Source organism: Schistocerca serialis, chromosome 6 (assembly GCF_023864345.2).
Source record: "Schistocerca serialis cubense isolate TAMUIC-IGC-003099 chromosome 6, iqSchSeri2.2, whole genome shotgun sequence".
NCBI classification, from domain to species: domain Eukaryota; kingdom Metazoa; phylum Arthropoda; class Insecta; order Orthoptera; family Acrididae; genus Schistocerca; species Schistocerca serialis.
In genome coordinates, this window is record NC_064643.1 from 548485363 (window position 1) to 548502434 (window position 17072).

Sequence of the window (17072 nt, forward strand, 5' to 3'; positions counted from 1 at the left end):
ACACAAACATTGACCTGGTGTATAAGAAACCTGATTCACCTGACCAGGCGATACATTTCCATTGATCCAACTCAAATCCTAATAATCCCATTCCAACAACAATCATAACTGACGTCACTGAGTAACCATGGGAACACATAGGGGTAATTACTGTGGACCCCCATATTCAGCACTGTAGGTTGAACAGTGTGGTTTGAAACACTTGTGGCCTCACTAGGATTGTAATCTGTCATTAGATCTGCCACTGATCAGGGCAACACAGGCTTTGTAGAGTGAACAGCCCTCCAACATCCACTTTCTGTGATGTGGCGTAGATGCCCAGTACTTTGTTGTCTACTCATGGTTTCACCATCCTTCAACCACATCCCACAGATACAACTATAGCAAGCAAACAGCAGAACATCATCTCCATTGCAGATATGCTCATTCTCAGGTGCAGGGCGAGAACAATCAGTGCTTAGTCGAAGTTTGTACGTCAGTGGATTTCCCCATGTGCAATCCCTTTCACCATTAAAACAATTACCCACACATCTCTGCTTCACTCTTATACTTTCCGTACCACACCATACTGTCGTATCCACAAAGAAAAAAAAGGACAAATCTTGCAAAGAAAAAGTAAGTCAGGTTCAATGCAGTAGCAGCATGGTGCCACATGTCACTTGACAATGAGTAAACAGCCTGTACCAGGATGGTGGCAACCACAGGATGGGATGGGAACACAGCAGCAGTACATTGTATCCTTGCCACGTGCACTCAGTTCACATCTAGATAAAAATAAGGGAACTGAAAGTTTCTGAAGTAATAGCAAGCATAGGGCTAGGTGAGGACAGGGAATGGTGTTCAGGGAAGGGAATCTCTACATCGTGCGAAGCCAATAACAGGCTAGAAACACAGTATATGGACAGACTCCCCACCTCTACTCAGCCTATGGAAAGTTACTAAGGACAAGTACAAATTACAACCAATAAGAAGGCCACACACCTTCAGCATACATCCTGTCAGAGACAGATTGGGATGAAGGTGAAAGGCTGAACAAAACTAGGGAGCATGGTGATCTTTGAGAGAGTACAAGAGAATTAGAGTCAGAGTTGCCAGAAACTCCAATACGGTCTAGAATTGAGGAACTCTGTTAGTCATAGAGTGGGTACACTATGAGTTAAAAGTGATATTCAGTATAGATGGAATGGTGCCATCAAATCACTGTCTCTGTATACAGTTTTGGTCTCTCTGTGGGTATGAAGCTCAACCAGTAAGATTAGCAGAAGAGAAGCCAATTTAGGAAATACACTAGGAACTGTAACACACTTCTTGTTGAGATCATTTCAAGCTATATTCCAGTCCTCGTGCTATTTTGCAAGGAGGAATAGTGTAGTCAAGACTTCCTCTCACATAGGCCAATTGGCTAATTCACTATTCGTAAGCCCCTGTTGCTCAATCTCTGAAAACACACACATATGGGACATGAGAGAAATAAGATTTTTCCCAATGCCTAAATGTGGGGTTATGCAGAAAGGGTTTGAGGAGGCATCCAGAGTGATTTTTTTTTTTTTTTACGGTGATTGTTGAATGTAGTGTGAAGTTGCGAGTCGCAACTTGCAGCCGGATAGAAATCATGTCCCATAACAACAGTTTGAATGGGTCCCGTTTCAAGGTCCCAGAGGGCAGACGCCATCAGGAGCAGGAGTGGCACCCAGGGCAGTGACAGGCAGTGCAGTCTAGCAGAGCCACGGCTGACATGAAGCAGACAGCAGGCGCAAGGACGTGCCTGACAAGCTGGAAATCCAGATACAAGGCCTAAGGTACAGTCTTGATAGCAGCAGCAGCAGCAGCAGCAGCAGCCGCCACCGCCGCCACCACCACCGGTGTGGGCAACAATGTCAGCGTACTGCAGCCAACCAGTCCAGCAGCATCACAAGAAGTGATTGTAATAGTCATAATTGTAAGCTGTTAGCAGTAAGGCGTTAAAAGAGAAAGGAGAGATATCATGAGAAGGTGAAAGGAAATGGTTATCACTAAACAGAAAATTATACAAAGGGTTCGAAGAAGTTTGCACAAAGTATGGAGATATGTTCTGTCTGCCAGGTGACTAATTGTCCCATACGTCCAAAATAACGCATTGAATACCAATAGTATTTTTGTATGCAGGAAAGGGGGTGAATGCTGGACCATTCAGAATACCCGAAGCACAGAAGGAGGTTTCAAAGGAACTGATAGACCAGGTGCTGCAAGATGACACAATTGTCAAAAGTAAAAGTGGGTGGAATGCATCTTTATTATTTGTTCCAAAGGAATGGGGACACTGTGGCGACTTGCAGTGGACCACAGACAGTTAAATAACATTATGGTGGGAGATGCATTTCCACTACCAAATATCGCTAATACATTACACCAACTAGGGCAAGCAAAGTACTTCTCGATGGTTGACCTTGCAAGCAGAAACCGTAAAATATTGACAGATGAGAACAAGAGATATACGATGATGTTCAGCTGTAACTATCAACATTACAAGTACAGATGTATGCCATAGGGACTTAAGGGAGAACCCAGTTGTTTTCAGTAACTAATGAACACAACTTTCGCATGTTTGCTGAAGATAAAATGTTTTATTTATTTACATGGTATAGTATGTTATGGAAAATACTTACAGGAGCATAATGAGAAGCTCCATCTAGTTTTTGATAGGTTGCAGGAGCAACAGCTAAAGCTGCAACTGGCCAAGTCTGAGTTCTTACAAAAAAAAGTAATTATCTTGGGTCATAGTACTACAGACAAGGAGATTGCTCCGAATATGGTGAAAATGGAGGAGGTGAAGTTCTTTCCAAAGCCAAGAACCACAAAAGAATTAAAAGGATTTTTAAGGGTTATATGGATACTATGGATTGCAAAGCTTAGTAAAATCCCAAAGCCACTCTACAAATTACCAAAGATGGGAATGGCATATGAGTGGGGTGAAAGATAAACCAACATTTTTGAGGAACTGAAGGAGAAACTAGTGAATCCATTATTACTTCGGTACCTAGATTTTGCAAAGCTGTTCTTAGTAACAATGGACACTAGGAATGTAACTCTAGGAGCAGTTCTGTACCAAGGAAAGAAAGTAGGCAAAGATCTACCAGTTGCTTATGCTTCCAGATCGTTAAACCCAGTGGAAATGAGCTACAGTACTACAGAGAAAGAATTGTGTGCTATAGTATATGCAGTAAAACTGAACTCACCATATCTGTATGACTTACAGTGGTGACAGACCACAAACCATGATATGGATATTCGGTGTAAAGGATCCTAGTTTGACACTCCTGAAGTGGAGATTGAAGACTGAGGAATACGATTATCAAGTCATCTATAAGCCAAGTAGGCTAAACAGCTATGCTGAAGTCAGCAATAAAGTCAATAGTACACAACAAAAAGACTAACAAAGAACAATTGGATAAACAGCAAAATCCCAAAGAATTCAAGGTGGGTCATCGGGTATTGTTATACGGTGAGACAGTACGGTGTGGTAGATCTAGGAAGCTGAAATCACAATGGCGAGGGCCATATGAAGTAGCCAAAGTCGATACTCCGAATGTACGGTAATAATAACAAAGAAACAAAGAAATGAAGGTACATGGGGAGAGATTAAAACAGAATTTTTAAATATCAGCTCGGACAGGCAAGTACTGGACATGTTAAATTATCGCACGATTCTCATAAAAGAACAGTGAAAAATAATGTTACTATATTGCATCGAAATATCACAGGGATTAAGAAACTAAGTAGATGAGCCGCTTGTTTGTTCAGAAGGTTAAGGAACCAAGGGCGGAACAGATGTACTACACCTATCTGAACATCATACAGTCACAGATGTAGAAAAGGTAAATGTAGGTGGAGGTAAGCTTTTAACATATGTAAGTACAGACACTACGGAGAGAGGAGGAGTTGCCAAATATGTTAAAATTCATAAAAAAAAGAAAGAAATAAAGAAGCTCTCCATCTTGGGAGGGGTGTGGGGTCAGCAGAGTGAAAAATTTAGAAACTAAAAAATTTTGCATAGAGCAACATAAAGAAACATGTGCCTGTAAGCTTAAGCTAAAAATGACACTTTTATAATTGTAGCTGTTTATAGGTCCGGAATGAGAAATTTTCAGTTATTTCCGAAAAACTTGGATTCTTTGTTCTGCTATTTGTCGCACAGAAGGAAGCAAATTATTATTTGCCGGGATTTTAATGTAGATTTTCTGAAATAGCCAGATAGAATTATCTTGAAGTATTACTTGGTTCTTTCAATTTGACATCACTTACTGATTTTCCTCCTCAGATAGTACAGAAAAGCAGCACACTGATAATGTTTTTACAGACCAGAATAAATTTAATCAAATAAAAACGTTTTCTGTTAAAAATGGTCTTTCTGATCATGATGCACAGCTAGTTACAGTGTATGACATAGCTCCACAAAGTGTGTTCAATTAATAATTCAACAACTGCAAATTTTAGGGAAAGCTAGCAACAGTCAAACTTGGATGAGGTGTACAGGGAATCTGATGCCAATTTAAAATTTAATCTATTTTATAATACCTTTGTGAGTATATTTGAAAACTTTTTCCCTAAGAAAAAAAGTGAAACCATAATTGTACAAAACCACCCAAACTGCAATATCTTACTAAAAGGATAAAAATATTTTGTGAACAAAAAGGGAGACGTGTCATAGCTAGAAGGAGTAATGATCCAGGAACAGTCAAATTAAAAAAAAAAAATAAAAACTACAGGAAGTGCTAAGAAATGTTATTAAATGGTTTAGAAGTATGAGCATTATGTCTGAGATTAGTACCTCTGATGATAAGATTGGAACAATTTGGAATATTGTTAAAAGGGAAGCAGGACAACCAAGAGCACAGGAAGACTGTATTTCTATCAAACTCAATGAAAAGTCTGTTAACAAAAAGTCAGAAGCTAAACCTTCTTTGAGAAAGTAGGACGACAAATATTAGTAACTACTGCTCCGTTTCACTATTAATTTCTTTCTCAAAACTTTTGGAAAAGTTAATGTATTCAAGAATAATGGTGCATATCTGCTAATATAAGATTCTGAGCCAGACATAATTTGGATTCCAGAAGGTCTTCTCCATGGAACATGTAATACAGCAGTGGTTGTCAGCCTAACCCCTACCACCCACTACCTACTGTAAAAAAAAAGACATAACACATCACCCTCACAGTACATTTACTCTCTTATGAGAACGATCAGGCACAGTTTCAAAATAATAGCATTATTCATAGATAGAACATAAGAATAAAAATGACCTTCGCTACCCACAACCCATAACTGTACTCTTGCACAGACAGAAACAAAGTTTGCAGTTATAAAAATATTTTGCCACCTGTGTGCTGGCAGATAATTTTTAAAAACATAGACAAATTTCTGTGTACACAGTATGTATGTGGTTAGCTTACATTTATCAAATTTTTGATGTAGATTAAGACTTTAAAAAATCCAATTATGTAAATGGCCAGCATATAGCAATGTTTTCATAGAGAACATTTATCTCCTTTGTAAATCTACTGACACATTACAGACCTCAGAGAATCATGCCATGCCAAATATGAGCTGTGGAACATAAAAAAACACAACTAAACCCTTACTAGGGTATTAAAACTTTCTACCTTACTTAGATAAGATGGTGCACTCAAAAATTTCCTATTTCTATTTTTTTCTGTATAACCAACAAAATCCTTTTGTTTTAACTGTTCATAGCTCAGGCTGAGCCATGTACTTGGTGCACATTTCTGGTATAAATGCTGAATGAAACTGGCAGACTATATGCAGCTATTGTCACAGCAAATACACATGTTATCATGCAATATAATTATACCTATTCAGCCTTGTAATTATAAAGACTAATTATATTTATATTGTCATAGTAAATGAATTGATTACTAATTCCAGGCTCTGTTATTGTTTACATTATTTTAAAATTTTATTATAACTATTTTACATATCTTTGACAACAGTTATAAAGGAAAAAGTACTTTCACATTCAGCATTTACAAAGATTCATTCAGATTTGGAACTATGAACTATCAGTATATGATGGAACCATTCTTCCCCATGCAAAACTACTGTTTTTCTAGTTCTTTCTTTTCTCAGACGAAAGTAATTCTTTCCAGAAAATACTGATATGTATTGCAAAAAACCACAGTGGGAAATTAAGCTATTAAGCACAACAATAATCGGTCAACAATACAAACAGAATGAAACAATGGGACTGCTGACGTGTCATTTTCAGTACTACACAAATGCTCTGCACTTACTGTGCATGGAAAAAAAAAAAAAAAACTTAGTGTTAGGCAGGTTTGCAGTGCATAAATTTTTAATGATTCACACAGCACTCAATAGCAACACTTTAATATGGAAGTTACATATCTGTATCGAGTTAGTAATATGAGTAAAACAAAGCCTGATCTTTTTCCTCTCGTTTCTTTCAGGTTACTTCATGGATCCTTTTCACGGGAGGCATTTCCTATATCAAGATGTCAATAGCATCTCTGTTTCGCCGAGAGGAAGGTCGAGCTTTGGTCTGGTGTGGTGCAGCACAACAAATGGGTTCTGCTGTTGGATCTGTTGTTATTTTCATCTTAGTTAATTATTCAGACATTTTTCACTCTTACAGCCCATGCTGACACCAAGTTGAAATTATGTCTCATGTTTTAAACTCCTGTACAAAGATCAGTATTATGCATTTGCCTGTATGAGTATTATGACTGGTTATGCGATGACTTTTGTAGTGTGTTGTATATGAAATTTTTTTTTATATGTAAAATAAATTATTCTTTTTTAGGAACTTTGTTGTTAATGATTTACAAGGAGATAGAACTCTGAAACAATAACATGTACCATTTCAAAAAGACCTCTTATGGGTAATTCTTCAAAACTACAAAATTTGTTTCCGATGATATTTCTTTGTAATAACCCACACTAGTGAGACAAACCAGCAAATACTGAAAAATTGGAAAAAAAACATGTTTTGAAATCTGTCCACTCTTCCATATCAACTTTTTTTCGATATCCACAAAATGAATTATTTCATTCCATGACTTAATAACATTCAAATCAGAATATTAGCCACACACAATGAAGTATTTCATTGTATCAAATCTACTAAACTATATGTGAGACTAATATTTATTATATAATGGCATTATTTAACAAACTATTTTTGCATTCCTTTCTTGTTCCTCCATTTTTAGATCATTTCTACTCTCTCAACCTATTTGCTTATTTAAATCAATGGGAAACTACTAAACTATGTATAACTAACTTTTAGAAAAACACTTCTTGTATAGCATAAATATTTATCAAACTGAAAGCCATAACCCAATAAAAAGTTCTCTGTAAACATGCCACATATAATTCGGTTTAAATCCCAAGCTTTTAAGACTACCCCCATCATTGTCAGAGGTTAAGTAAAGGACTTAGACCCATGTTTTACTCAAGCAGGAAAATTAAAGAAATCCTGCAAGCTGTTAACTACAATCTCAGCATGGCAGAGCCAAGAATTTATAATATTCCTTGCAAGTGTGGCAGTAGTTACATGGGCCAGTCTATATAGGCTTTCACCAATTGATGTGTTCAAAATTACTGTCTCCGGAAGTACAGAAATACTGAAAAATTAGTGGTGGCTGAGCGCAGCTTTTTAAATGGACACAAGATTATGTTTGAACATATGAGGATTCTGGTCCATGCTTCAAACTATTTAGACTATGATTAGACACAATGGAAATTAGACTCTGTGATAAAAAATTCAGTAGAGACAGCAGTTATGCACTTAGCAATGCATGGAAGCATGCATCTTTGGACATAGTGGGCACCACCTCAGTACCCCTTATTTCTGTTAAGTCATCATGATGTACTCCAGCTAATCAGATGCCGTTGTTTGAGCACAGAAGTGCGAGCCTTGCCATTTCATGACAGTCAGATTTAGCCCCCATCGATGATGAAGGAGGTAGTCATTGAAAGCTTGGCATTTTATCTGAATTTGATGCAGCAAGGTTACTGAAAACTTTTTATCGAAGTACTCCATTTGCAAAGGACTTCATAGCCATAAGCTAATAAAGATTGGAAAATGAAGATACTCATCTGTCATCATCAGTACTAACAAGTGACATAAATCACAAATTAAGATCATAAATTTTTGACAAAAGATGTACAAATGGCATTAGACAGTGAAACTACTGAAGACCCACGCATAAGGGAGAAGCAATAGAATGAAAATTTAAAAAAAGCTACAGATAATGTATGAGGTGTAGGTAACTCACATGTATCAGAATTTATGAGTAAACAAACCACTGACCAAATAGTAGAACTATGGAATTGTTGACATGCACACAAAAAAGAAAAAGCTTTGCTAGCTTTCAGAAGAATCTTTTTTTGAGCTACAGTTCACATATATAAGCACACATATACATGCACACACAGCCCTGTCATTGTGTGTCCAGCTGGCACACTGTGACTGTACAGATGTACGTAGGTGAGCCTGTGTACATGCATACTAGCATACGTATGTGTGTGCTCACCTAAAAAATAATTTGTCCAAAAGTTGACGAAGTTTTATACTTTTTTTTACATGCCTGTCATCAACTCATCACCTCTGCCAGAACTTTCCATACCCTATGTAGATGCAGCAGAGATATACTGCAGTAAAGTCAAAGACACAGGAAACATTGGGAAAATAGGACTTATACGAGGGCAGTTCAATAAGTAATGCAACACATTTTTTTTCTCGGCCAATTTTGGTTGAAAAAACCGGAAATTTCTTGTGGAATATTTTCAAACATTCCCGCTTCGTCTCGTATAGTTTCATTGACTTCCGCCAGGTGGCAGCGCTGTACGGAGCTGTTAAAATGGCGTCTGTAACGGATGTGCGTTGCAAACAACGGGTAGTGATCGAGTTTCTTTTGGCGGAAAACCAGGGCATCTCAGATATTCATAGGCGCTTGCAGAATGTCTACAGTGATCTGGCAGTGGACAAAAGCACGGTGAGTCGTTGGCCAAAGCGTGTGTCATCATCGCCGCAAGGTCAAGCAAGACTGTCTGATCTCCCGCGTGCGGGCCGGCCGTGCACAGCTGTGACTCCTGCAATGGCGGAGCGTGCGAACACACTCGTTCGAGATGATCGACGGATCACCATCAAACAACTCAGTGCTCAACTTGACATCTCTGTTGGTAGTGCTGTCACAATTGTTCACCAGTTGGGATATTCAAAGGTTTGTTCCCGCTGGGTCCCTCGTTGTCTAACCGAACACCATAAAGAGCAAAGGAGAACCATCTGTGTGGAATTGCTTGCTCGTCATGTGGCTGAGGGTGACAATTTCTTGTCAAAGATTGTTACAGGCGATGAAACATGGGTTCATCACTTCGAACCTGAAACAAAACGGCAATCAATGGAGTGGCGCCACACCCACTCCCCTACCAAGAAAAAGTTTAAAGCCATACCCTCAGCCGGTAAAGTCATGGTTACAGTCTTCTGGGACGCTGAAGGGGTTATTCTGTTCGATGTCCTTCCCCATGGTCAAACGATCAACTCTGAAGTGTATTGTGCTACTCTTCAGAAATTGAAGAAACGACTTCAGCGTGTTCGTAGGCACAAAAATCTGAAAGAACTTCTCCTTCTTCATGACAACGCAAGACCTCACACAAGTCTTCGCACCCGAGAGGAGCTCACTAAACTTCAGTGGACTGTTCTTCCTAATGCACCCTACAGCCCCGATCTCGCACCGTCGGATTTCCACATGTTTGGCCCAATGAAGGACGCAATCCGTGGGAGGCACTACGCGGATGATGAAGAAGTTATTGATGCAGTACGACGTTGGCTCCGACATCGACCAGTGGAATGGTACTGTGCAGGCATACAGGCCCTCATTTCAAGGTGGCGTAAGGCCATAGCATTGAATGGAGATTACGTTGAAAAATAGTGTTGTGTAGCTAAAAGATTGGGGAATAACCTGGTGTATTTCAATGCTGAATAAAACAACCGCTGTTTCAAAAAAAAAATGTGTTGCATTACTTATTGAACTGCCCTCGTAGAAATATAGTTTAACAAGATACAAAGTTGTAAGGGTAAAAATGCGGAAATAATGGTGTGGTGAGGAGGAGGAAAAGAATGTCAAAGACAACAAAAGGAAAAGACAGATGAAAGAAATAGATGAGAGAAAAGTCGAAGAGGAAGAGCGGAGATCAAAAAATGGCAAAACAGTGCCAAAAAAAGTGGTAAGAGAGAGGAAAAGATGGTGAAGAGGGAAGAAAAGACATAAAGGCTGCAAGAAGAAAATACAGCTACATTCCTTTCAGTGAAACTCTGAGAGCTTATTATTGCAAAGTAGTGTGTGAACTTTCACTGAAGTGAAAAAGATGTCAAGATTATGAGTAACTTGCTGCAACAAAGTGTTTATTTTGTACACAAACTTCACATCTGTACCCATACATTTTTAGTCGGCATCTTTGTGATCCTCCAGCAACCGTCCTAAAAAGTGAATGGTAGCTTGTGTAAGACATAGTGTGTTGTACTCTAATTAATGTTGTGAGAACTGTGTGTCAGAGAAATAGCTTGAGGAGCATAGGATTTCATCAGGATGTTCTGATAGCTGAAGAAGCTGTATGGAGATATCAGTGTGGTGTGGACAAAATCTTGTGTACAGTGGATATCATGTGGGAGCATAAGTGACTGACAGACTAGGCTCATGTAATGAGACCTGTGTTTACTGGATGTTCTTCCTGGCAGTACCTGACAAGTTCACTGCAGTGCAGGCCAAAAACCCCAAAAACTTTATCCAAGACATCATGTAATTTACATTGACAATATATGGGTACCAAATACTATTCTAGTCACTCCTCCTCCTCGGAATTGTTATTGGAATGTTGGATCATGGTATTTGATACTATGGATGTTTATATATGCATGAACTTAATTTCCACAAGTTTTTACTTCATGAAATGTCTTGTCATAGCAATACTTTTATTATCAGTGCCTGTGGAACAATATTAACAAATATGTTAGCAACAGTTGGTACACACAACCTGCTGTACAACACACTTTAGCACCAGTCAAGAGGGATGCGTTTATACACCATGTCTAGAATGTACTGCTGTGCTTCAAACATGCCAGAGCAACTTTTGCCAGCTAACGGCAGCTGTTTCTAACAGTGTATACAAGTCATTGAATGGACCATCAACTAACTGATACATAGTAAAATAAGAAATTATTAGAACACATTTACAGAAATGTACTTCCACTTCCTCGTTCAATCAAAAGGAATTTGGATCTGGCTGGGAAAGGCAGCAACTTGTTTGGCATTCAAATTCACTACACCATGCTTCCAAAAAATCTCCACAGTTGGCAATTATGATGAAGATTTGTGTGCTGACAAACAGCAAAATGAAAAGCAGTCAACAATGCAAAAGAAAAGATCCTTGCTAGCTGTTGAAAGACTTAGCATTGCCACTAAATGGCAAATGGCACCTTTCAATTTTCAAATGTGCTAGCTGTAATGAAAGTCTCAAATGCATGCATAATCTAGCCAAGCTCACAGAAAAGAGAAAGAAAGCTTTGCTTCTATGGGCCCAGGCAGGTCAATCAGATCTGACCAATTGCAATGTCATCCTCAGCCAATGGCATCATTTGCATGCGGCATGAAGGAGTGTGGGGTTAGCACACTAATCTGCCAACCCTTGTCGGCTTTACAGACCTCACTACGGCTACCTCTTATTCAAGCAGCTCCTCATTGACATCATGAGGCTGAGTGGGTCTCATTCCAGTTTTCCCACCAAGGAAAAATCGCTGGCAGTACCAAGACATGAACCTGGGTCCTCCACTTCGCAGTCATTTACATTGACTGCTTGGCTACAGGGACAGACAAACTCACACAATAAAGCCAAACTATCTGAATAGACTAGCTGTCTGTCCCAGATCTTTCTACAGAGAAATTGTTCTGTTTGTTGGACTTCACTGAATGTAAAATTGATCATAAATTACATCTGCTTAGGTGTAACTTCTGCAACAATGAAAAGACCACCATATGACATAACACAAAAAAGGTAAAGCGCTGCAACTTTACCTAATAAGTGCTAGTTATACAACATAATCAACTGCAAAGGTATCACAAAATGAACTTTTGGAGTACTCAAGAACAAAAGTTTTGCTATAATAAAGTAATTCACATATGATACTTCTGAAAGATCTAAAATAAAATTCTGCCAATGCAACTTATTCGTAATAAAGATCTAGTACTGAACAGCTCAAAACACAAATTCCGACTAAAAATCAGTTATATTTCCACCTATTCTTTTGTTTATTCCTTTAGTCTATTATGAGCAGGGTTAATCAGACAAAATTTGAGAAATCAGTACTTATCATATGGCTTCAATTGACACACAATTTAAGACTGTGCTGTCACTAACAGCTTACTTACTTTGAACTACACAAATTAATTCTGTTAGTAACAGTTAAGTTTTAATAATTTTGGTAATGTAACATTAGTGTGTTAAGTAGGCATACAATGTACTTCCTTAATACACTGAAGTCTGACTTCAAACAGTCGTCAGGAGACATGATGCGGAATACCAATTTTAGCACATTTCTGAAAAACCATACACTGATGGCTCAAACCATTATGACCATCTGCTTATAGTGATTTGATTCATCTTCAGAATACAATACACCACCAGTTCTGCATGGTATCGACTGGTAAGTTTCCAGGCATATGCAGCAGCTGATGTCTTTGCACAGGTCATGTAATTCCCATAAATTGGGGGGGCCAATGGCTTGCGACATGCAGCTGGAATCTGATAGCACCCTAAATGTGTTCTATCGGGTTCAGATCAGGTGAATTTCTTGGTCAAGCTGCCAATGTGAATTCACTACTATGCTCCTCACACCACTGTAGTACAAATCTGACCTCATGACACACAGTTATCCTGCTAGAAGACGCCATCACGTTAGGGAAGACGTCAAAGATGAAGGACACAGGAGATCCACAATAATGTTAACGTAGTCCGAAGCTGTCAAAGTGCCTTTGATTACTGCCGCAGGTCTCACAGAAACATGTTTCAAACAGTTATTCATCTGATGTCAGTGTATCTGGACACAAACATTGACCTGGTGTATAAGAAACCTGATTCACCTGACCAGGCGATACATTTCCATTGATCCAACTCAAATCCTAATAATCCCATTCCAACAACAATCATAACTGACGTCACTGAGTAACCATGGGAACACATAGGGGTAATTACTGTGGACCCCCATATTCAGCACTGTAGGTTGAACAGTGTGGTTTGAAACACTTGTGGCCTCACTAGGATTGTAATCTGTCATTAGATCTGCCACTGATCAGGGCAACACAGGCTTTGTAGAGTGAACAGCCCTCCAACATCCACTTTCTGTGATGTGGCGTAGATGCCCAGTACTTTGTTGTCTACTCATGGTTTCACCATCCTTCAACCACATCCCACAGATACAACTATAGCAAGCAAACAGCAGAACATCATCTCCATTGCAGATATGCTCATTCTCAGGTGCAGGGCGAGAACAATCAGTGCTTAGTCGAAGTTTGTACGTCAGTGGATTTCCCCATGTGCAATCCCTTTCACCATTAAAACAATTACCCACACATCTCTGCTTCACTCTTATACTTTCCGTACCACACCATACTGTCGTATCCACAAAGAAAAAAAAGGACAAATCTTGCAAAGAAAAAGTAAGTCAGGTTCAATGCAGTAGCAGCATGGTGCCACATGTCACTTGACAATGAGTAAACAGCCTGTACCAGGATGGTGGCAACCACAGGATGGGATGGGAACACAGCAGCAGTACATTGTATCCTTGCCACGTGCACTCAGTTCACATCTAGATAAAAATAAGGGAACTGAAAGTTTCTGAAGTAATAGCAAGCATAGGGCTAGGTGAGGACAGGGAATGGTGTTCAGGGAAGGGAATCTCTACATCGTGCGAAGCCAATAACAGGCTAGAAACACAGTATATGGACAGACTCCCCACCTCTACTCAGCCTATGGAAAGTTACTAAGGACAAGTACAAATTACAACCAATAAGAAGGCCACACACCTTCAGCATACATCCTGTCAGAGACAGATTGGGATGAAGGTGAAAGGCTGAACAAAACTAGGGAGCATGGTGATCTTTGAGAATTAGAGTCAGAGTTGCCAGAAACTCCAATACGGTCTAGAATTGAGGAACTCTGTTAGTCATAGAGTGGGTACACTATGAGTTAAAAGTGATATTCAGTATAGATGGAATGGTGCCATCAAATCACTGTCTCTGTATACAGTTTTGGTCTCTCTGTGGGTATGAAGCTCAACCAGTAAGATTAGCAGAAGAGAAGCCAATTTAGGAAATACACTAGGAACTGTAACACACTTCTTGTTGAGATCATTTCAAGCTATATTCCAGTCCTCGTGCTATTTTGCAAGGAGGAATAGTGTAGTCAAGACTTCCTCTCACATAGGCCAATTGGCTAATTCACTATTCGTAAGCCCCTGTTGCTCAATCTCTGAAAACACACACATATGGGACATGAGAGAAATAAGATTTTTCCCAATGCCTAAATGTGGGGTTATGCAGAAAGGGTTTGAGGAGGCATCCAGAGTGATTTTTTTTTTTTTTTACGGTGATTGTTGAATGTAGTGTGAAGTTGCGAGTCGCAACTTGCAGCCGGATAGAAATCATGTCCCATAACAACAGTTTGAATGGGTCCCGTTTCAAGGTCCCAGAGGGCAGACGCCATCAGGAGCAGGAGTGGCACCCAGGGCAGTGACAGGCAGTGCAGTCTAGCAGAGCCACGGCTGACATGAAGCAGACAGCAGGCGCAAGGACGTGCCTGACAAGCTGGAAATCCAGATACAAGGCCTAAGGTACAGTCTTGATAGCAGCAGCAGCAGCAGCAGCAGCAGCAGCCGCCACCGCCGCCACCACCACCGGTGTGGGCAACAATGTCAGCGTACTGCAGCCAACCAGTCCAGCAGCATCACAAGAAGTGATTGTAATAGTCATAATTGTAAGCTGTTAGCAGTAAGGCGTTAAAAGAGAAAGGAGAGATATCATGAGAAGGTGAAAGGAAATGGTTATCACTAAACAGAAAATTATACAAAGGGTTCGAAGAAGTTTGCACAAAGTATGGAGATATGTTCTGTCTGCCAGGTGACTAATTGTCCCATACGTCCAAAATAACGCATTGAATACCAATAGTATTTTTGTATGCAGGAAAGGGGGTGAATGCTGGACCATTCAGAATACCCGAAGCACAGAAGGAGGTTTCAAAGGAACTGATAGACCAGGTGCTGCAAGATGACACAATTGTCAAAAGTAAAAGTGGGTGGAATGCATCTTTATTATTTGTTCCAAAGGAATGGGGACACTGTGGCGACTTGCAGTGGACCACAGACAGTTAAATAACATTATGGTGGGAGATGCATTTCCACTACCAAATATCGCTAATACATTACACCAACTAGGGCAAGCAAAGTACTTCTCGATGGTTGACCTTGCAAGCAGAAACCGTAAAATATTGACAGATGAGAACAAGAGATATACGATGATGTTCAGCTGTAACTATCAACATTACAAGTACAGATGTATGCCATAGGGACTTAAGGGAGAACCCAGTTGTTTTCAGTAACTAATGAACACAACTTTCGCATGTTTGCTGAAGATAAAATGTTTTATTTATTTACATGGTATAGTATGTTATGGAAAATACTTACAGGAGCATAATGAGAAGCTCCATCTAGTTTTTGATAGGTTGCAGGAGCAACAGCTAAAGCTGCAACTGGCCAAGTCTGAGTTCTTACAAAAAAAAGTAATTATCTTGGGTCATAGTACTACAGACAAGGAGATTGCTCCGAATATGGTGAAAATGGAGGAGGTGAAGTTCTTTCCAAAGCCAAGAACCACAAAAGAATTAAAAGGATTTTTAAGGGTTATATGGATACTATGGATTGCAAAGCTTAGTAAAATCCCAAAGCCACTCTACAAATTACCAAAGATGGGAATGGCATATGAGTGGGGTGAAAGATAAACCAACATTTTTGAGGAACTGAAGGAGAAACTAGTGAATCCATTATTACTTCGGTACCTAGATTTTGCAAAGCTGTTCTTAGTAACAATGGACACTAGGAATGTAACTCTAGGAGCAGTTCTGTACCAAGGAAAGAAAGTAGGCAAAGATCTACCAGTTGCTTATGCTTCCAGATCGTTAAACCCAGTGGAAATGAGCTACAGTACTACAGAGAAAGAATTGTGTGCTATAGTATATGCAGTAAAACTGAACTCACCATATCTGTATGACTTACAGTGGTGACAGACCACAAACCATGATATGGATATTCGGTGTAAAGGATCCTAGTTTGACACTCCTGAAGTGGAGATTGAAGACTGAGGAATACGATTATCAAGTCATCTATAAGCCAAGTAGGCTAAACAGCTATGCTGAAGTCAGCAATAAAGTCAATAGTACACAACAAAAAGACTAACAAAGAACAATTGGATAAACAGCAAAATCCCAAAGAATTCAAGGTGGGTCATCGGGTATTGTTATACGGTGAGACAGTACGGTGTGGTAGATCTAGGAAGCTGAAATCACAATGGCGAGGGCCATATGAAGTAGCCAAAGTCGATACTCCGAATGTACGGTAATAATAACAAAGAAACAAAGAAATGAAGGTACATGGGGAGAGATTAAAACAGAATTTTTAAATATCAGCTCGGACAGGCAAGTACTGGACATGTTAAATTATCGCACGATTCTCATAAAAGAACAGTGAAAAATAATGTTACTATATTGCATCGAAATATCACAGGGATTAAGAAACTAAGTAGATGAGCCGCTTGTTTGTTCAGAAGGTTAAGGAACCAAGGGCGGAACAGATGTACTACACCTATCTGAACATCATACAGTCACAGATGTAGAAAAGGTAAATGTAGGTGGAGGTAAGCTTTTAACATATGTAAGTACAGACACTACGGAGAGAGGAGGAGTTGCCAAATATGTTAAAATTCATAAAAAAAAGAAAGAAATAAAGAAGCTC

General features: G+C 39.3%; 1 protein-coding gene across 2 annotated transcripts in view; it reads left to right on the forward strand.

Annotated features, from left to right (window-relative positions):
• The window catches only part of LOC126484035 (solute carrier family 52, riboflavin transporter, member 3-B-like), a 126626-nt gene extending 119813 nt beyond the window's left edge, over nt 1-6813 (forward strand). The window contains exon 4 of one of the 2 annotated variants that reach the window (XM_050107369.1): nt 6690-6813. Coding sequence is in view for 1 of the 2 variants with exons in the window: in XM_050107368.1 (XP_049963325.1) it covers nt 6463-6657 (195 nt within the window). In the remaining variant the exon portion in view is untranslated. Of the gene's footprint in view, nt 1-6462 lie in introns of both variants that reach the window. The other variant, XM_050107368.1, reaches the window with a different exon arrangement.
• Nucleotides 6814-17072: the final 10259 nt, after the last annotated feature.